Genomic DNA, 20993 nt, shown 5'->3' on the forward strand with positions numbered 1-20993 from the left:
TTGCCCTTGAGCTCCTGCTATTATAGTTGTACCAGGAAGATATTACATAGCTCTGCCACAGAAGAAGGAAAAGTTCCACAGCAGTAGAACTAATGAAGCCTGAGGTCCTCTATGACCTGTTTGTTTTAAAAACAAACAAACAAAGAACAACAGCAAAAAAGCTGAACCGCCTTTCTTCATCCTCTCCCTTGTTCCTGTGGCACTGTCAGCTGCTCAGAAAAGGAGTGAATTTTGGCAAGTTGGGATATATGCAGAAGGTACACTGAGTGGCTGAGATGTAGTGGCCCTGTGTTTTTTCCCTTGGGGAGACTCTAATTTGCCCTGTTATCTTCGAATGCTGATACTCAGAAAGCTTCTCAGATAGTATTTATTCCAGTATTTTTACCCATCTTTTGAATGTTATGGAATTCTGGTTAATCATGTGAAATGTGAAAGGATTGAAGCTGTCAGTAGTTTGGATGTTTATTAGTTATAACTTGAGTGCTTCTCATTCTTAGGAGTGGTGGTTGTGGATGAGTTGCATATGCTTGGAGACTCTCATCGAGGATATCTGTTGGAACTCCTTCTGACCAAAGTTCGATACATTACAGAGAAAGCTGCAAAAAGGTGGGTAGACCAGGATGTTTGCCTTATAATGCTGAATTACGGATGGCTTAAATATTTTGTCCTCTGAGTAATTGGAAATTTGGGTTAGCTCCAGGGCTTTTATGTGACTTAGACTATTTTGGTTATTAAGACCTCATTGTATTATCTCTCCAGGGTCCTGCTCTTGCAGACAAAACTTCTTTTCCTCATGGTTTTTAGTTTGTATGCTAACATGAGAGTCAGTCTCTCAGGAAAAGAAAGAAGGTGAAGCTTTCCTTTCCTTTTTTTTTTTTTTTTTTTTTTTTATCCTGTTTGTTTAAACAAACAAACAAACAACAAAACAACCCAACCCACAAAATAACAAAACTGACTTAGGATTTCTTGTAATATTTTTCCTAGACAAAGGCAAATGGAGTGAATGTTGTATGCAACTTCTTAATCTTTGCTAGTTATGCTGACAGAAGAGTTAAAATCAAATGTTTGCTGCACACCAAAATTCAGATTCTGCCAGCTTTTCACAGTTGCTTCCTGTCTTGTGAGTCATACTAGTTCTAGAGTAAGCCTACAGTACCTCGTTAGTTCTAGAGTAACTGCTTTTTTGACACCTGGAACCCAGCTGGATCAGACAGCATTTCCCTTGCTGATACAGCAGTGCTCTGGACTGAAGCATTTCTGATGTTTTTCTTATTCTGGAGACCCCTGTACTTAAGATCAGCATGAGTAGCTTTGACACTTTATTTCCCTTGTCTTGTCCTGCATGTACAGGATAGATGCAAGACCACTCTCGATTTCCTCCCTTGCATTGAAGAACTAGGAAGGAGAAAACATTGGTCAGGGAAAAAAAGACAGATACATCACAGATGTTCTTGGGAAGACACAATACTTCAGCCTATACCATATAGGCACTGAGGGCCAGCTCCTTCATCTCTGTCATGGCCAAGTAGACAGCGGTGCCCCATGCCACTTGCTGACAGGAAGGAAGCAACTGTTTTCCATTTGGATTTTTTTTGTGTGTGTGTGCTTTTAATTGTTAATGGGAGCCCATTTATTCAGTTTTTAAACACATCCCAGCCTGACCTATTAGAATGACCAGTGCTTTTAAGAGCTTTTTAAATGGTTAATTGGATGTCCCACTGAAGTATGAATTTGTGTCTTTGCAACCAAAAAAAAAATGTTCTCTGCCACTGTCAGCATCAGTGTCCTTGCTTCTTAGTGAAACTTTTGCAAAACAAATTTCTGCAACAAATTTTTCTCTCCCTCCAGTCAAAAAGAGTGCCTTGGAACTGGATTTTTTTTTTAAATCCCTTATGGTCAGTAGTTGCTCTGGAGGAAAAATAGACAACCTATGGTGATGTTTTAGCGAATACTAGAAGAGGTTGGATAAGAGTCGTCTTCTCCACATCTTCCTTATTTCTGTCTTGCTTGTTTACTCTTGCTCCTGGGTAGTCTTGTTTCCTCTATCTTGCCCTTTCCAGGGTTACTCGGTTCAGGCCATCTCTGAGCTCCCAGTGTTTTCTCAGACATTTTTAGTTTTTTAAAGTCTCATTTTGTTGCTAATAGTGTAGATGGACAGTACAAACAAGTAGTTTTAAAATGTAGGCTCAGGAGCATTAAAAAGCCCACATAACTATCATGTGGGTCTAAAAGCCCGAATTACCATATACATTTGGGTGTCTAAATTAATGATTTGTGTTTTCGTGTCTGTTATGAGTTCATTACTTCCCACTGACTTCAGTGGAAGCTATTGATCAGCGCTTTGAGAACTGAAGCTGCTTTCTTCTTTGCTGAACTAAGGGCTTTGTTTCCAAACTCTAGGAAGACCTTAGTCTAGTGTTATTTGTCCTGAAATTAAAACAAATTGAAGTGTCTTAATCAAGACATTTAAGTGTAGAAAGACTGCAGTGGAGACTGGGCTTCACTTATTTCAATGCTCTTGTTAATTGCATAGATGGTTTGTTTATTTTCAGTTTCTCCAAATATGCAGTTTATGTTGCTGTTGCTTAAAGAAACATGAAGTTTAGATTCAAAATGATAAAAAGTAGTGAACGCATATCTTTTCAGTGTGTTTGTTAAGAGTATAGTATGACTTATATCTTTTTCAAGAAGCTTATAAAAATAGCTTTGTCCTTTAGACCCTTGAAGGAAATAGATAGAGTTAATTTTTTTCTGAGAGATGTTTTTCAGAAGAGTATGTTGTCTTGTAACTAACTTTCAATTTCTTTAACTGCTTCCAGAAAGACAAAGATGAAGAGTCCTGGTTTTGGAGGAATACAGGTAGTAGGCATGAGTGCTACCCTCCCAAACTTAGGACTCCTAGCCTCATGGTTAGACGCGGAATTGTATTGTACAGATTTTCGCCCTGTGCCCCTCAAGGAGTGGGTGAAAATTGGCAACAACATTTATGACTCTTCCATGAATTTGGTGCGAGAATTCCAGCCCAAACTTCAACTGAAGGTAACAAAACTCTAAGCAGTGGCTTTTGGCTTAGGACTTTTTCTATAGCTAAAGTTAAAAAGACAGCTACTGGTATGTTTTTAATTTTTTTGAATAGGTGATAGTCCCAACTTTGTTGTTTATATTATAGATTGTATGCTTACACAAGGGGAAAAATTTATTACATTTTTGCCCCTTACTGATTAACCAAACAAGTAGTCATGAACTTCTTGAAGTTTTTGAATCTGACTTGAAGAAGTTAGATTTGAAGAAGTTAGGTCTTGTCTCTTAACACCTGACAGATGTAGCAAGCTTGGTTCTCCCTCTTAGCCACCCCTCTATCTTGTGTCCGGGAGTTGACTTAATTTTCACAGACAAAGATAAATATTTCCTAGCTAGCCCAACAAATTTGCATTAATCATTGGGCAAATGTATTTTCTTTAAATATTGTATTGTACCTGCTTATGTTAAACTGCTGAATGATCTATTTTTGTCAGTGATTATAAGGTGGATGTCCACCCTAATTCTTCTGAATCTATTCTTAGTATTTACTATTTCTGTACGCTGAAAAAAAAGTTAAGGGTAACGAGTATAATGATTTGGAAGAACCAAATGGATGGGAAATGTGCATTTCCTACTTGTAAATTTGGAGTCTTTGAACTGTGAATCCTCTTCCCAGTCCTTTGAGCTGCTGTGTGTAAATACTAGTGGGGTAGCTGGACAAGATAGGCTTAATGGCTGAAATGTCTTTAAAGCACTCACACTCTCTTGTGTACAAGCACCAGTAGCATGATGGGTCTTCAAAAAAGAAAAAATAAATAAAGTGTTTCTGACAAGAATATCTGGAAGCTTATTGTTATATGTTCTTACTGAGAATGTGATATTACATTTCTATCTCTTAGATATTTTTTGATGTACTTGTTTTGCAGGGGTCCTAAATTGATGAAAGGACTAAACTAGGCTCGTGACTCAACACTTAAGGGGAGGTAGCTTCTTTTGTAAGACCAGGCAATCCTCTTGGGTGCTGGACCTTCAAACTTGCCTGTTCTAGCCCACTTTGATGCACAGGACAATATTTGATGACCTTACCACTTCTGCTGAATTTGAATGAATCTTTATTGAACTTCTGACAATTATGTACAGTTCTTGCCTTTGCTCCCCTATTTTCACTTACGTTTCAGTGCTTTTTATTTCTTTATTTACTCCTACCTTTTTCTCCAATGTCCTGCTTTCTGGAAAGCAGCCTGGCTTAGCCAAACCAAGCAGTTTGTTGCAGGAATTCTCCCGCATTCTTATGATCAAAAAGGCGGGCTGCAAACAGTAGGGTTTTCTGTGCACATCCATAAATTTACCCACATTCTTTGGTCAACAGCGCTTACAGCATGCATCTTTTTGAGGATGCTCAGACTACTATGCCTCATGCTTTTAGTTCAGCCAGCCAAATTGTTAAGTCTTCTATCTTCGTTACTGTAGAGGGATGTTTTTCCTCAGAAGTCTTTTGAAGTTTAAAGCAGTCTTGTCTGGCAGAGCTTTTTTCTTTCCATTGGCTTTAGAAGTCCTCAGGGAAGTAGAGAGGTACTACCTTTAAATTGTTTGGTGTGAAAACCAGGCCGTCTCTTGTCTTTACAGATGACAGCATATAATTCATCCCTATGTTATCTGCACCTTTTCTCTCCCACTGATGTTAGCTGTGACGTGGTGATTGCAGTGACTTTCTGTGCACTGTGTGGCCTTTGATCAGAAACAAATTTATGAAAGCAAGATGTAAAGCCTTAGATTTATTTATGGTTAGGTCTTGGGCCATCATCAACAGTATAATCATCCTAGAGCCTAGACTTCCTAAAGCAAAACAAACTAAGATGACAGTGCTCCTTCCTCTTTGCTCCTCTTTCCAATTTTTCATAGAAGATTCCTACTGTAACACTGAGCAGTGACAGCATTTACAGACCCTGTACAATAACAGAGTGAGCTGAAAATATTTTATCTCAATTCAGGGAGATGAAGACCATGTTGTGAGCCTGTGCTATGAGACTGTTTGTGATGGCCATTCAGTCCTGCTTTTCTGTCCATCCAAGAATTGGTGTGAGAAGCTGGCAGACATCATTGCCAGGGAATTCTACAGTTTGCAACAGGCGGAAAGTAAGAGAAAAGTATTTAATAGAAGACTGTAGTAGTATGTGCAGTAACTTTAGTACAAATTAATTTTAGTAGAAACTAAAAATATTTTCTCTCTCAAGGTTCTGCAAAAAACTCATCCCTTTCCCCAGTTGTTGTGGACAGAGAAGGTATAGATGAGGTCCTGGATCAGCTAAGGCGCTCTCTCTCAGGTCTGGACTCTGTGCTCCAACGTACTTTACCGTGGGGAGTGGCATTTCATCATGCAGGTATTCCTGAATATCTAGGTCTTGTCTTCTGTAAAGGTCAAGTTATATGTGTTCTTACTGCTTTAGTTACCAGCAATTTACCAGTTTCTTTCTGAAGCTTTCTGTAGCTTATGACTGAATTAACATACAATAAGAGGTAAGCTTGAAATTCTTTTACTGTGGACAAATACTTAACTCACTAATTATTAGGATAAATTTCTTCTCTGTTGTGTTAGTTAGCAGCAACTTTCTAGATGCAACATTAAGATTTATATGGAACACCTGAAAAATTAACTGGTTTGCAGCCCACAGATTTTCAGATTCTTCCTAAAGCTGCTATGCTGCTTCAGAGCAATCTTTCTTGACTTAGTAATGAAATAGATGAGTAAATAGAAGAAGTCTAACTATGAAAATCAAAATAAAACGAGAATGCCACCAAGGCTTCTGGCAGGATCTTTTATTTCTTATCTGTAAGAGTACATGTAACCTGCCAATTTACTGAGGGAAAGAATCAACTGTGGAAGGTAGAAGAGTATCTATGGCATTGAATGTGTAGGGGGCATAACTCCAAATGCTTATAGAGTGTGAATTTTTTTCTTCTGAAGAGTAAGCTTGGACCAAAACTCTTATGGAAAAGTAGAAAGATACATATTAGACCTGTAACCTAGAATGGAAATAATGATGAAGGATTACAGGATGCAGGATTCCAGCAAATGACTGAATCCTAATTTCTTGCTGTGTGTTATAGCCAGTTTCCTTCTTTTCGTTGTGTTTCCTTATTTATTTTCCTTATTTATGTTCTTGCAACACATGTAAATATGTGATAAATTGTTCATCTTGCTACAGTGTGTATAAGTACCTTAGGAAAGCTAGTTTATAACCATTCCTGTCAATTAACAAAAAAAAAAGCTTTGTGGAAATTTTGTTTCAGTTATAAAATAAATTGAGTGTTGCATTTCTTGTTTCTGACAATGAATGGCAAATGTTCATTGAGTTTATTTATTCTTCCTCTTGTTTGACTAATAACATTAGCTCTTTAATCCAATTCTTTCATTACTGGGTTTGCAAAACGTCATCTTTCTTCAGGTCTTACATTTGATGAACGGGACATCATTGAAGGAGCCTTTCGCCAGAGCACGATTAGAGTTCTAGCAGCAACCTCCACACTCTCCTCTGGAGTGAACCTGCCTGCGCGCAGAGTAATTATACGAACTCCTATGTTTGGTGGCACACTGCTGGATGTTCTCACTTACAAACAGATGGCTGGAAGGGCTGGCAGGAAAGGAGTAGACACAGAGGGTAAGCAGAGGCTTTATTAACATTCTCTAAGAACAGTGTTAACCTGATTAAATCCAGGGCAGTGCTTCACAATTAGTGACTAATCGTGATGAATTTCCTTGCTATTCAGTACGATTAAGTTAATCAAGATGAATTTGTTTGGTATTGATGGAGTAAAAATTGTAATTCCCAGAGGATTCTTTCCACTGCATAAGGTTGACTTTGGTATTTACATGTCAGTTATTCTAAGAACGGACTATTTTCTTCTTTGAATTCTTGCTATCTTCTAAAGCTCTGTTCATTTGTCTTAATTCTGAGATACAAGGTCGGTTCACTAAAACATTTACAGTTTCAGTGAGAAAATTTAAAGTAAACTGCCAATAGGCATGCCTAAAATTTAAGGAAGTCCACAACTACTCTTGTTGTCTGAAGTTCTGGTTTGAGTTTAGTAAACTTCCTCTAAACTTAACAATAATTTTTGTGGATGTTGAAAGTAGTAACGCAACAGAGAAACAGGGAAATTCGGACAGTTGTTCATAGATAAGATGTTGTCTTCATGAACACTGTGACACTAATTGATGCTCAACAAAATAATCCTGACTGCTATTTTAATTTGGGATGGAAACTTATTTCCTGGATGCCAGCTGAAAAAAATTGCATTATATGGATACAAACACAGTGGTAAATATAAAGTTCAACAGAAGCAGGAAGTGAGATTTGCCCTGCTGATGGTTTGATTGGTGCTTGCTGGAGCCCTGTGTCAGCAAACAGTTCTTATATTTAACTTTCTATTTTTGCTAATGTAGCATAGCAACACAGCATTTTGCGACCTATTTCTCAATGAACTATCTCTATATATTAAAGAAAAAGGCAGCTGCCTGTTGTATTTTGAAACTTTCTAGACTTTGTCATTTGAAAATAGCTGGCAGGTGTAAAATTACATTATTTATTTTTTCCCCTTCAAGTTACAATAATTAGTATCCTTTTTTGACAGTTCTGGTGTGACTGTTCTGCACAGTAAGCAGTTGATATTATGCTGATGAGCTTCATGAATGTACCATTTTTTCCCCTTCCTTGTGGTGTTCTGAATGAGAACATAAAGCTACATTACCAGCTGCTACGCTTCCACTGAATAAGAAAACTGGAAGACAGCAACTTCAGCTGGAAAAAAAGTGCCATATGTGGATAAGAATTCTTCTGACAGACAGAAGATAATTTCTACTGGGATGAAGGTCCCCCTCTCCCAAAGATTTTAGTACTGAATTGTCTTAGAGATTTTTTTTTCCTGATGTTGTGCTTTAACCTGGGAGGTGGCTGAGCACCACGCAGTTGTTTGCTCACTCCCCACCTTCCCAGTGGGACTGGGGAGAGAACTGAAAAAAAAATAAAGTACAACTCATGGGTTGAGATAAAATTATTTACTAAACTAGAGAAAAGGATAATGATTATAACATAGATATTTATATATGTATATAATAACTGATACACAAGCAATTGCTCACCACCTCCTGACCAGCTAGCCCCTGAGCAATGGAAGAGAGAGATAAACTCCCACTCCCTTCTAAACTCCTTCTGCTTGATGTCATATGGTATGGAATATCTCTTAACTCAGCTGTCCTACTTCTGTTTCCTTCCAGCTCCTTGGGCCCTTTGCTGAGAATGGCCTTGGCTCTTGTACAACACTGCTTAGTAGCAACTATAAACATTGGTGTGTTTATCAACATTGTTTTTCTCCTAGAAGCAAAACATAACATCATAGCAGATACTCTGAAGAAAACAATTCCATGCCAGATGACAATATGACACGTGATTGGGTGGAAATGTAAAAACATTATTTTAGAAATTGAAATTGGGTTATTTTTGCATTCATCAAGTGTCGTATTCCTAAAGTGAAATAAGTAAAGATGTTCATTATTATAGAATCATAGAATCATGAAGGTTGGAAAAGACCTCTATGATCGTCTAGTCCAACTGTCCATCTACCACCAATATTGGACACTAAACCATGTCCCTATGTACTACGTCAACCCTTTCTTTAAACACCTCCAGGGACAGTGACTCCACCACTTCCTTGGACAGCCCGTTCCAATATGATGGCAGTTGTTGCAGTTCTTAGTGAGTTCAAAGGTGTTCATCAGCGATTTTGGTTGAAATTTTACTCTTCCTGTACTTTTTCCTTTGACAGCTGTTCACAAATGTATGTACTGCCAAAAAGCAATGACATGAATAAGTTGTGGCTATGAAATGAGGGATATTTTTCTCTGCTAATTTAGGGCTTATAAAAGTCTGGAAAAAGACATGATCAAACTTTTGAGTTGAATATCTGATTGTACCTCTAAGCATTCCATTTAAAACTTGCAGGTGTCAAATGAAAATGGAGTTGCAAACAAAAATTGATTAATTTTGGCAATCTTGAAGCCTATTCTCAAATTCCCATATCAAAATGGGAAGCAAGGCTGCGTATTCTTCACAGTTCACTGGACTGTGTTTAGCCAATGTATCAAAATGGACTGCGCTGTGTAGTCCCTGTGTCTTGGTTACAGCCCAGGCAGAGCTGATTGCACGCTGATATTTGGTTGGTATGAGTGATGGGTACCTGCACAGCAGGGAAGAGCTGCTGCCAGGGGGCAGGCTGCATTGCAGGCTGAGCTGGGCTGCTTGCAGCTTGCAGGTCGTGGGTTGGACATGCCTGTCCTAGACTGCTTCCTCTGGGCTATATTGTATTTCCAGCATATATTAAGGAAGTTGAAGTCTCCCATGAGAATAACCGCAGGCGATTGTGCAACTTCTGCCAGCTGCTTGCAGAATGCCTTGTCTATCTTTTCATCCTGGTTAGGCGATCTATAACAGACCCCCACCTGGATGTCTGCCTTGTTGGCCCTCTCCCTGATCCTTACCCATAGAGGCTGGATCTTACCATTCCGAGCCCCAAGCACTATAACACTGAAATATACCCTATCATAGTGAGCCAAGCCATTGCCCCTTCTTCATTGCCTATCCTTCTGAAGAGCTTATAGCCATCCACTGCAGTACTCCACTTGCAGGAGCAAACCCACCATGTTTCAGTAACAGTAATTAAGCTGTAGTTTGCGTGCCACACAATGGCTTCCAGCTCCTCCTGTTTGTTTCCCATACTGTGTGCGTGGGTGTAGATGCACTTCAGCTGAGCCATTGGCCTCACCCACAATCCTGGCATTGTTCCCCTAGGCTCATCTCTAGTGAGCTTTGTTTCATCCCCTTCCCTCTTCATACCTAGTTTAAAGCCCTCTCAATGAGCTCTGCCAGCTCCTAGGCTAGGGTCTGTTTCCCTGTTTGAGACCCAACTGCAGCCATCAGGCCAGGTGATGAGTGAACTGCCCCGTGTTCAGAAAAACCCCAAATTCCTGTGGTGGCACCAGCCTCTCAACTATGTATGTATCAGGTGGGTTTTCCAGGTGCTCTCAGTATCCCTCCTTGCCACTGGAGGGATATGCTGTACTCTGTACTCCCGCTCCAACAACTAACCGCCCTAATCCTCTAAAATATCTGTAAAGGGTAATAATCAGAGGGGAGAATCTGGCCAGGAAGTTATTGGTAAAGTTTTACTGGTGAACAAAACTAGAAACAAGGTTACTTATTTATTTCTTTTCTACTTACAGGCAGAGATATGTAGGATGAGCAGCATTTGCAAAACTAGATGTTTAGGTAAAATTAGATAAAACATAATGATCTTTTTTTCACAGAGTCATCAAGGTAGGAAAAGACCTCCAACATCATCTGGTCCTTCTGTTCACCTACCACCAAGATTTTCCCACTAAAACATGTCCCTTAGTACAACATCTAAATGTTACTTGAACACCTCCAGGGATGATGACTCCACCACCTCCCAGGCAGCCTGTTCCAGTGCCTAACCACTCTTTCAGAGAAGAATTTTTTCCTAATGTCCAACTTGAACTGTTTTTAATTGAGTATTTTTTTTGCCTAGCTAGCCAGTAGTCCAGTGTTTATTGAATCTGTTTCTAACCTAGACTTCTCCTCTCATCTGAAATGTTCAGTGAGGAATCTTATAAAAGCTCAGTTCCTTCTTTTATTTTTTTAAACTGTTTACTAGATTGCAGTTATTGGATTCAAGTTCACAGTGGCACTTTGAGGAAGTGAATTTGGGTTCCACCCAAATCTTGAGTGACTGTCAAATAATGTGAATATCCATTCTTGTTACGTTTGCCATGCTGAGGTGCCAGAGTTATCCTTTGAGAATTCTAGGTCGCATCAGAACCTAAATATGAAATGAGTTGATATTCTTTATTGCTAAAATCAAAATAAACTATGGTTTCACAAAATTGCTTACAGGCAGTTTGTTATATTGCCTCTCTCAACACTGGCAAAAGTTACAGGATCAACACATTTCAAAAGTTTTACCTGTCAGGATAAGTGAATTCCAAAGTGACATTTTCTAAGCATCTCTTTCATCCTTCAGTTCATTTATGTAGTTATATTTAGTTGTATATGGTTACTTACCTACAGTGCATTTGTAGTATTTATTCTATGCCTTTGCAGTTGTGTTTTCATTTGCTCTGGATTTGCTTATTACTGTAGCATTATCATGGCTATAGTCTTACCATAACTTAACATTCCTCGAATGTTACTAAGATAGCCACTGTCAAAATTACCTTGGTTTTCTGGCGACATGCACTTAAATCTTCTTATAATAAAACATACTTATTGCTCAGCTAGTTCAAATCTAATGCTCTCTTCTTTATCAGAGACAAGAATTCATCTATTCTATGACAGTTCTATGGCAAAGTTGTGTCTCTCAGGGACCTAGTTACCTAGTTTCTCTGTAATAGTTTTGTTTGAAGAAAACCCTGGCTTTGTGTGACCACTGCATTTTCCTCTTGTGGTCTGTACTATTATCTCCTAAATACATTAGCTTATTATTTCTATTTTTTGTTTCAGAGTTCACCTTTTTTTGTCTTCCATAGAATTTCAGGATTAACTTCAAAATTCTTTATTTTGTTAGGTAAGGCATATTCAGATGTACTTTCAGTGGAAACCATCCAGGATATTTAAGATTTTATGTGCGTGTGTATGTATGTGCATATATAGATCAGTATGCACACAAATATGCATTTATGAAAATTAAGAGAATGCATAGTTAGATTAATAACTTCAAAGGAATTCCAAATTACTTTGATATCGGTGTTATTTCATTCTGAGAATGGAACCTGGTTAACTCAACACAAACTGCTGAAGTGCCGTGCAGTTTGTATGTTTTATTCTAACTTTTGAGGACACTTTCAGCTTAATAATCCTTTCAGTTTGACACAGAAAAAAAAAAAAATTGATGTCACTGTGTGTCACTGTTCCAGTCAATTCCACAACAAGAAGTAAGAGTAGTTCAGCAGTGAAGCAGGTGCTCAGGGAGTCTATGGAATCCCCATTCCTGGGGATTTTAAAAGCTGATTTGACAAAGCCTGCCTAAGGAAACTTTGAGATTTGTTCTTCTCTGAGCTTTTAATTCTTAAATATTATGCATCTCTGGAGTCCTTAAACAGCAAAGGCCATACACTCTTTGAAACCTCAAAAAGGTTTTTATCTTTTTTACACAGCTTTTTCAAAAGTGCCTGAAGCTTTCCATTCCAGTAATGTCCTCAACGACCTGTGTGTAGCTATTTCAATACTGAGATGCAGTAAGGTTATTAATGTTTTGGTTTTTTCCCTTCTCATTTTCTTCCTGCATAGGTGAGAGCATTTTAGTTTGCAAGCCATCAGAAAGATCAAAAGGAACTGCTCTACTTCAGGGATCTCTCAAGCCTGTTCGCAGTTGTTTGCTTAGAAAAGAAGGGGAAGGTGTTGCTTCTAGCATGAAAAGAGCAATACTTGAGGTACGGGACATGTGGAGAGGAAGCAGAACACTGGCCTGCACTGCCAGAATGGTTTATTTTGTGATACCATCAAATATTGTATGTGCACTTTCATTTTCTTTTGTTTCTTCCTTTGTCAACCCAAGCAGCTTTAAAAGAAAATTATTTGAGTCTGCAAGCTTTCTGCAATATTTAGCATTTTGTTTTGTATGTTATGAACTCTCCAATGAGATATTAAGCTTTGCTTTTTCATTTATTTATACTAAAACTGCAGGCAAAGTGTGTGTAATTCTTAACTATCACACGTAATGTCAGTCTTCAGTAGGAAATGCTTGTATATTACCAGTTCCCAAGGCCTGGTAGACTGAATTAGGCTAAATAACATTTGTAGAACCTTAAAGATCCTCTTATATCAGCCCTAAAATTATATACTTCTTTTACACAGAAATGATTGAAACTTCATTTAAAAAAAAATTTGGTGAACAGGCAGGGTACTCCATTTGCTCCTTGTAGCACTGTAGGATTCGCACACAAGTAAAAAGGAACAAATGTTAATTATTTCACATAGGTGAGCTTATCTGCTTTTCCAGAGTTGATTTTGGGCTTGAACTGGTCTTAGACATTTTAAGCAGAGTTATTTTCTTTGCTGTACTGTTCCTATCATTTATGAAAGCAGCTTTTGTGCCTAGAGCTTGGTTTGTGATTCCATTGTTTTAGAATTTTAACCAGACCATTACAAATTTGAGTGCATTTTCTACACAAGAACTATCTAAAGATGTCCTCCTTTCTGGTGGGAGCACTTTATTACAAGAAATAAATCCTTTGAAATCATGAAGGAGAGCTTTTGATGAAATAGCTTTCTGTCTCAAGGAAGGTGCACACAGGTAAGGGACCCACAAGGAAAAAGCAGTTATGTGAAAAACAAATAATATATAGATAAATACATATCACAATATCATCTAGGCAAATGCCTGTATCTAATCTCAATTCTAAATTGCTACTCTGTTCACGCTCACTTTCAAAATACTAGGATAAGGGTTTATAATTAATCCTTTACCATTACTCAGTCCTTTTGCTTCTTGATAAAGTGTCTAACTTTTTTGCCAGGAGGTATTCTTAAAGGTTGGCAGTTGATTTGCCTCGTGTTCTTTCCTTGTAACGGTTCTTTAAAATTTGGATAGGCGATGGATCGGTCTTTTCCTTTCTCAGATCTGATGTTCTATCCTGCTGTTTCTCTGACAAGATGAACAAGTCATTTCCTTCAACAGATCATTGTGAGTGGAGTTGCCAACACTCCAGATGATGTGCAGACCTATGCCTCTTGCACTCTTCTTGCATCCAGCTTGAAGGACAACAAGCGAGAAAATGAGAAAGAACAAGACAAAGTGCAGACAGGACCTATTGAGGCTTGTATAGCATGGCTGCTGGAGAATGAATTCATTCAGGTTCTGGAACGTGCCGATGACGAGAAAGGTAACACTGCTGTTCTGCATTCTTTTTCTTACTAGTGACTGCAGTTAGCAGTTTTGAATCAGTGTATCTTTTGTAAGATGCGTAAATGTTGTATGCATTTCTCTTAGTTAATTATTTTTTTTAACGGTGCCAAGAAGATTTTAGCTTTCAAGGGAGTGTCTGTATACCTGCTTAAACATTTTTGCATCATGTATTCTTGGAAGGCCTCTGCAAGGGTGCTTCAGACTGATACATTTCTCAGCTATCTTTAAAAAAGGTGAACTTGTACTGCAGGATTTGTGCACATGAACTGTAGACCATAATTTTAATTTTTTCTGAAGAAGAACTGGTACATCCTGAGAGAGTGAAGTACTGTACTAGAACTGTTTGTTATATTAGTCTGCACTTCTTTCCTTTTTTGGGCTATGTTCTTAAGATGGCTCCAGATAAGACTCTTTACAGTAATAGAATCCATGTTACAATTTGATTTCATGTCTCTTTTTAAGAAAAGATGATATACCTGGTGCTCTCAAGAGAAAAATGTCCATTAACTCCTAGGCAGAGTGGCAGCTGGAATTGCAATGCTTTTTGTTAAAATAGCTATCATAAGTGTTAATCTCAGTAGTCGGAGAGATCAAAACTTGTGATCTGGCCTCTAAAAAAAGCTAGCTTAGACTCTAGACAAGATCTTTATTTGATTGTTTCTAATTTCCTGTCTTCAATGTGGAGAGCTACTCCATTTCTTTTTGAAAAAGCAGTTGGAAAAAGATAATAGAATCTATAAAATACGATGCCTGCTCTGAAAGTAATGCTTCCTATTTTATTATGTTGCCTGTGATGGCAGAGGCAGACGTTGGTGATATAGCAATCCTGCCATTATTCCATTACATGCTGTTGCCGTGTGACAGATGACAGCAGAGGAGCAGCCTGAAAAATGGCATCTGACATGAAAGTGTGTATGAAGAAAAGTGTGCCACCGAATTCCTCCACGCAGAAAAAATGGCACCCGTTGACATCCCTTAATGCTTGCTGAATGTTTCTGGGCACCAAGCAGTGGATGTGAGCACAGTGAGGCAGTGGGTGGTGGTTTCAGCAGTGGCGACAGTGACAGTGAGTCACCTCCGTTGGTGCAGATATTTTAAAGCATGGCATGTAGGCTCTTGTTCATTGCTGTCAAAAATGCATAGCTAGTAGTGGTGACTATGTGTAAAAGTAGTGTTTTGTAGCTGAGAACTTTCTCTATCAACTAATATTATTGTGCTCTTTGTATCTGTTGTAGTTTCCATGGAAATAAATAGGAAGCATTATTTTCGGAGAGACCCATGTACATTGCAATATGAATGTGAGATATAACATGTATTTATGTGTTAATTATTTGTTTATTTTTAACAGCAAAGATTTTTCACCCAACACATCTTGGCTCAGCTACTCTTTCATCTTCTCTTTCGCCAACGGAAGCAATGGAAATTTTTTCTGACCTACAGCGAGCTATGAAAAGCTTCGTTCTGGAGAATGATCTGCATATTGTCTATCTGGTAGGTGTCTCATTCTGTGTTTTGAATCTTTTACTTCAAAATCAAAAGAAATGAGAGAAAATAGTTCAAGGCTCCATGGACACGTTTTTTTTTTTTTCTACCTCGCTTGAATAATCTTTCATGGAGAAAAGTTCTTCTGAGCTAACCTGTTTTCATGGTGTAGGCTGATGCTGCATATCCATATGAGCCCACTTCTGTCACTCCTGACTTCAAAAGATTTCAGAAGTTTATAAGTTTTGGATGTAGAATACTTGTAATTTTTCTGAGACATTTGAAGAGGTTTAAACTAATTGGTTTTGATTTGGTTTGGAATCTGGAGGCCCAGAAAACATTGATGGGTTTAGCATCTATTTTGCCTACAAAAAGTCTCTAAGAACTCTGTTTTTTTTTTGTTTTGTTTTGTTTTTTTTGTCCTGTGAGTGGGACACTTGTGGGTTCATTTATATCTGATAGAGTTTATTTGCTTGATGATCCTGCCAGGGCTAAAGGAAGGAATGTGCTAAATCTTTTGAGTTTGTCAAGGGTTATGTGCATATGCACTTGAAAACTGCTATTTAAGACCTTTGGAGAAGAAATTACGAACCTGCCAAGATTAGTGAGGAGTTGCAGTGAACGTCTTAGAATTCATGGCTGCAAGGCCTGTCATTCAAGCATCACTCCAAATTTGACAGGTGTCTTTAGCCTTCTTAGAGTAAAGTGTATTCTCGTTAACAGACTAATCAAAAAAGAATTCACGCCAAGAAGAATCTGTTTGGCATTATAGGTGTTGTTAAACTGGGAATCAAGGGGAGGCTGAATGTTGAGAATGTTTGTCTCTACTTGCTATCTTCATTAGCCTAGTTATTGACTGAAATGGATTGAATTAATATATATATATTTTTTTTGGAACCTACTAGTTTCCCATATTTACACATTATTCTGTAGTTCTAGAAGACCACATAACATTTTGTTCTATTCCTGCTAGGCAAAGTGGTCTGTTTTATGTCATGTACCAGTGAATTTTTCCCTGTTTGTACCTCTAAAACAAGAAAAAGAAAAAAAAGAAAAAATTCTGTTGATGTTCTGAGGTAGTCAATGATAAAAAGTTTTTATCTTGTCCTTTCTAGTTACAGCAGACTATCTGATATTATTTTAAATCAGATACAGTTTCAAGCAAAATACTGAGGTTCACTTCCATTAACCCAGTCTTTCTTGCAAAGTTCATTCATTTTCAAGGCTGAAGATTTTTTTAAAAATAGAAGTGTTGTTCTCTACACATTTCTTATGAATTGCAGGGGAATTATCTGCTATAATGCTTTCAATTTCTCAGGATTTTGTCTATTACATGTACAAAAATGAATCTGAAGACGTTGTATTTTAGAAAATTCAATTAGAACAAAATATTAGTCTAGGATAGGGGTTTTCTTTAAAAACAAATGGAAAAAAACCAACCAATAACAGACAACTAAACACAGTCTCCACCTTACTAAGTCTTGTTTTTCTCCTGCAGCACGTTGATACAGATATGGAGATATTCTTTTTCCCTCATAGAATCAAAGAATTGCTCAGGTTGGAAAAGATCCTAAAGATCATCAAGTCCAACCACAACCCAACCATACTACCCTAACTCTAACAACCCTCTGCTAAATCATGTCCCTGAGCACCACATCCAAATGGTTTTTAAACACATCCAGGGATGGTGACTCAACCACCTCCCTGGTGAGCCTATTCCAGTGCTTAACAACCCCTTCTGTAAAAGAAATTCTTCTTAAAATCCAACCTAAACCTCCTCTGGTGCAACTTGCGGCCATTCCCCCTCGTCCTGCCACCTGTCACCGGTGAGAAGAGACCAACCCCACTCTCGCTGTAAGCACCTTTCAGATATTGGAAGAGAGCAATAAGGTCTCCCCTCAGCCTCCTTTTCCCCAGACTAAACAGCCCCAGTTATATCCTCATATTCAAACTGTCTGTGCTGACTGAATGATAACAGAATTGTTTTTCTGTCTAAAAGTGTGTGAAAGCTTTGAGTGGCTTTTTTGCTAGTATAAATAAAAGTTGAGACTCAGTGTACTCAAGGTAAATGTAAGGTTCAATAAGCTCTGGCAAAACCTGAGTTCCCTACTGCTTTATCAGGTGTTATGGCAGTAGTTAATGTGGTTCTAAGAGGCTGATAGATAATCTGTCACTTTTGTTAAAGGAGAATAAAAATACTGCTTAAAAGATCTTACAGTGGCTTAGATTTATGGAGCAATCTGACAAAGATTCCAAGTTCCTTCATTGTTAGAATACCCTCATGAGTCATGTCATATCTCATATCTCATCAGTACAAATATTAAAAAACTAGGTTAGAAAAAGCTTTTACTTTCTTCAAGATACATGGTTATGACTCAGTGCCTCTGAGTTGTGCGTGGGATGCCTCAACCACATTCTCTAGACTGTATTTTTGTTTACCGAGAGCTGCTCTGTTTCTCCAAAATAGTTTTTGGCATTATCTTCTTTTCTTTAGGTCACCCCCGTGTATGAGGATTGGACCACAATTGATTGGTACCAGTTTTTCTGCTTATGGGAGAAGCTGCCTGCCTCAATGAAGCGTGTGGCTGAGCTGGTGGGAATTGAAGAAGGCTTTCTGGCTCGCTCTGTAAAAGGCAAAATCACAGCTAAAACAGAAAAACAGTACAGACAAATGGCCATCCACAAAAGGTAGCCACAAATAGATGTGAATGTGCAAAGGCCAGAGTCTATAACTTGAGGAATGGATAGGTTCTTTGTTTTCAGGGAGTGGTTTTCTTGCTGAGTGAACTGATTGGGTCAGATATGTCTACAGAGACCACGAGCCAGTGCACTCTGTACCAAGAACACCACTGCCACAAGGTGTTTGTTGTGTTATTTGGAAGCCAACTTCTGTGTTTCTTTTTTGTGCTATGCTATAGTACTATTTTGTCTATGCTCTCACAGAGTGTTTTGACTGTACTCTAATGTGATGATGATTTCTGAGCATGCTTTTTTTTATTCTTTAGATTTTTTACCAGTCTTGCCCTCCTGGATTTGATCAGTGAAGTTCCCTTAAAAGATATGACCAAGAAATATGGTTGTAGTCGTGGCCAGCTTCAATCCTTACAGCAGTCTGCTGCCACCTATGCAGGTGAGTTTTGTGTGCAGAAATTCAGAAGGAAACTTCAGGTAGTCTATTTTCTTTCCTTCCAGGTAAGGGGATAAGAACCACAGTGTGTAACAGCAATCAGTCTTGTAAGACCACTTCCAACTTTACAGCTTTATCTGTGGCTGCCCCTGCTTTGAGATGGAACCCCGGTGCATGCTGTGAGAATGGGGTCAGCTGGGTGAAATCAAGCAGTGCTGTAGCATGCTAATGGCTGTGGGAACCATATGTGTACTGTGCAGGAACAGTTTGTTTGATACGAAGTATAGAAAAATGTGCATGTCCATTCTGAATCTTTGCCGTATCAGAAAAGAGAATGTTTCAGAATGGGTAAAGTCTTGGATCTCTGAGACAGTATGGCTTTTTCCTGGTTACAAAGGTAATAGATCATAAAATATAGTTTTACAGTTTTAAAATCAGAGTGAATAGTTTCCAGGTCATTCATCACCTGATAAAAAGAGGTCAGAGAGGTCACATTTACCATAATCTCTTTCAGAGGGCTGTGTAAGAGTAGAGGTAGCTGCTCACCATGTGATCAAGAGAATTTCTTTCTGTTATCTAAGCCAAGTCTTTCATTACTCTGTATATGGATCTTCAGTTTTTAACACAGTTTTATCCCAGCTTGAGAAACCCTATGCGTGGGTTGCAGCATGAGTCAAAGCCCCAGAATGAAAAGGTCATGCCAACTGATGCTGAGTAGTTTAAATTAATTCTGATAGTATAAATAACTTCTTGTTATAATGGCTTCACAATTTTCTGTTCCCAGTGTTAATCATTTTTTCAGCAATCAGGTAGGTAAGTGCAGGAACCAGAGTAATTTGAAAAGTAAAATGAACTGTTGACATGACATATAGTTTAGGAGAGATGATAAAAAAGCTGTATTCTATAATTACTGTTAAAATATGGCAGTGAGGTATGCTGTGTCTTTCAGTTATTTTCATACTCCTATAGCTACGATCTATGAGTAAGAAACTGTCTTTTCCCTGCTCTTTTCCTACTCCCATGTTCTGAGGACTGCAGCTATAATCTTTATGGTGAACTTCACTAGCTCCTATGGTGCTGTCAGTAACTGAAATTCAGCAGGTCACGATCTGCTGAGTGGCCTCTCTTAATGCCTCTCATCATTGCTCTTCCACTCTTCTTCAGTGTGTTTGGCTTATAGGAATCCTGTTACAGGATATGCATATGTTTCATTTCATATTTGCATAATTAGAGTCTTTAAAAAAGCAGCGTTCAGAATTTCTACCTCACTTATAAACCATTTAGTTCGAGATAGAGTTGACTTCTGCTAGAGCAGTTCCTAAGCAGAATGTTGTAATGAACACAAATTAGGTGGCTGTTTCTCTAAGTACTGGAAAAGAGAAATATGAAGAGAATGACTGTTCAGATGTGGAGTCGAGACTGATGCAACTTCTGTGTTCCAGGAATGGTGACAGTTTTCTGTAATCGACTGGGTTGGCACAACATGGAGCTGTTGCTCTCCCAGTTCCAGAGCCGCCTCACTTTTGGGGTTCACAGGGAGCTTTGTGACCTGGTACGAGTCTCTCTGCTGAATGCACAGCGTGCAAGGATGCTTTACAATGCTGGCTTTGTCACAGTTGCTGATCTTGCTAAAGCCAGTCCTGGTGATGTGGCAACTGCTCTGAAGAATTCAGTACCATTCAAAAGGTGAGAAATCAGTAAGTCCAGAAGTCAAGTCAAAAGTTCATTTATAAGGTGAAGGATTTCAGGATGAAGCCTGTAATTAAATTCGACAACCTTTTGGGACTTGTTGCTAAACGTTACTTAAAAATAACTTGTAAGTCTTTGTGACTGATCACAGTAATTACATGATTACTTTGAAATTAATAATAACATGTTGTATTTGCAGCAAGAGATTGTGAGACCTGAATTTTCCTCTTCCTGAATTGAAAATGGTTTTTGGAGGCTTTTTGCTTCCTCTGAAAGTTTAATGCTTTCGTGCTCTACTGTATGATCAAATGAGTGCATGGTTTATTACTGTATTTGATTTCAGATTCTCTTGAGATTTTCATGTTAGCGCAATGACAAAATTCCTACATCAGGTACCTGTTGGATTCTGCCATGACACCCTTCTGGTTTGTGCTCCTGAGGTTACCTTTCTTTGAATGATTTCATGGAAGAGGATTGATTCAGACCTAGATTTTACCCTGGTAGGGAGCTGGGACTTATCTGGGGCACATATTCGAATGCAGAAGCTTGGAATGCTTCTACGGTATGCACTGTAGACATAGTAATATCTTTCATTGACATCATTGGTATTCAGTAGAAAACTGAAATTGTTATCTCCTATTAGGCAAGGTACATTTTGGACATAGCACTATAGCTTCACAGAAACACTAACTGAAAT

The 20993-nt window shown here is 38.4% G+C and overlaps 1 protein-coding gene across 3 annotated transcripts in view; it reads left to right on the forward strand.

The window, feature by feature from the left end:
- Positions 1-20993, forward strand: part of POLQ (DNA polymerase theta) — a 56855-nt gene that overhangs the window by 8512 nt on the left and 27350 nt on the right. For all 3 annotated transcript variants that reach the window (XM_416549.8, XM_040707131.2, XM_040707137.2), the window contains exons 5-15: positions 498-606; positions 2820-3039; positions 5013-5157; positions 5256-5402; positions 6468-6680; positions 12381-12523; positions 13771-13975; positions 15347-15489; positions 17975-18168; positions 18486-18610; positions 20050-20293. In XM_416549.8, coding sequence (XP_416549.6) covers positions 498-606; positions 2820-3039; positions 5013-5157; positions 5256-5402; positions 6468-6680; positions 12381-12523; positions 13771-13975; positions 15347-15489; positions 17975-18168; positions 18486-18610; positions 20050-20293 — 1888 coding nt within the window. The remainder of the gene's footprint in view (positions 1-497; positions 607-2819; positions 3040-5012; positions 5158-5255; positions 5403-6467; positions 6681-12380; positions 12524-13770; positions 13976-15346; positions 15490-17974; positions 18169-18485; positions 18611-20049; positions 20294-20993) is intronic.

The sequence above is a fragment of the Gallus gallus genome, chromosome 1 (assembly GCF_016699485.2).
Source record: "Gallus gallus isolate bGalGal1 chromosome 1, bGalGal1.mat.broiler.GRCg7b, whole genome shotgun sequence".
Taxonomy (NCBI): Eukaryota; Metazoa; Chordata; class Aves; order Galliformes; family Phasianidae; genus Gallus; species Gallus gallus.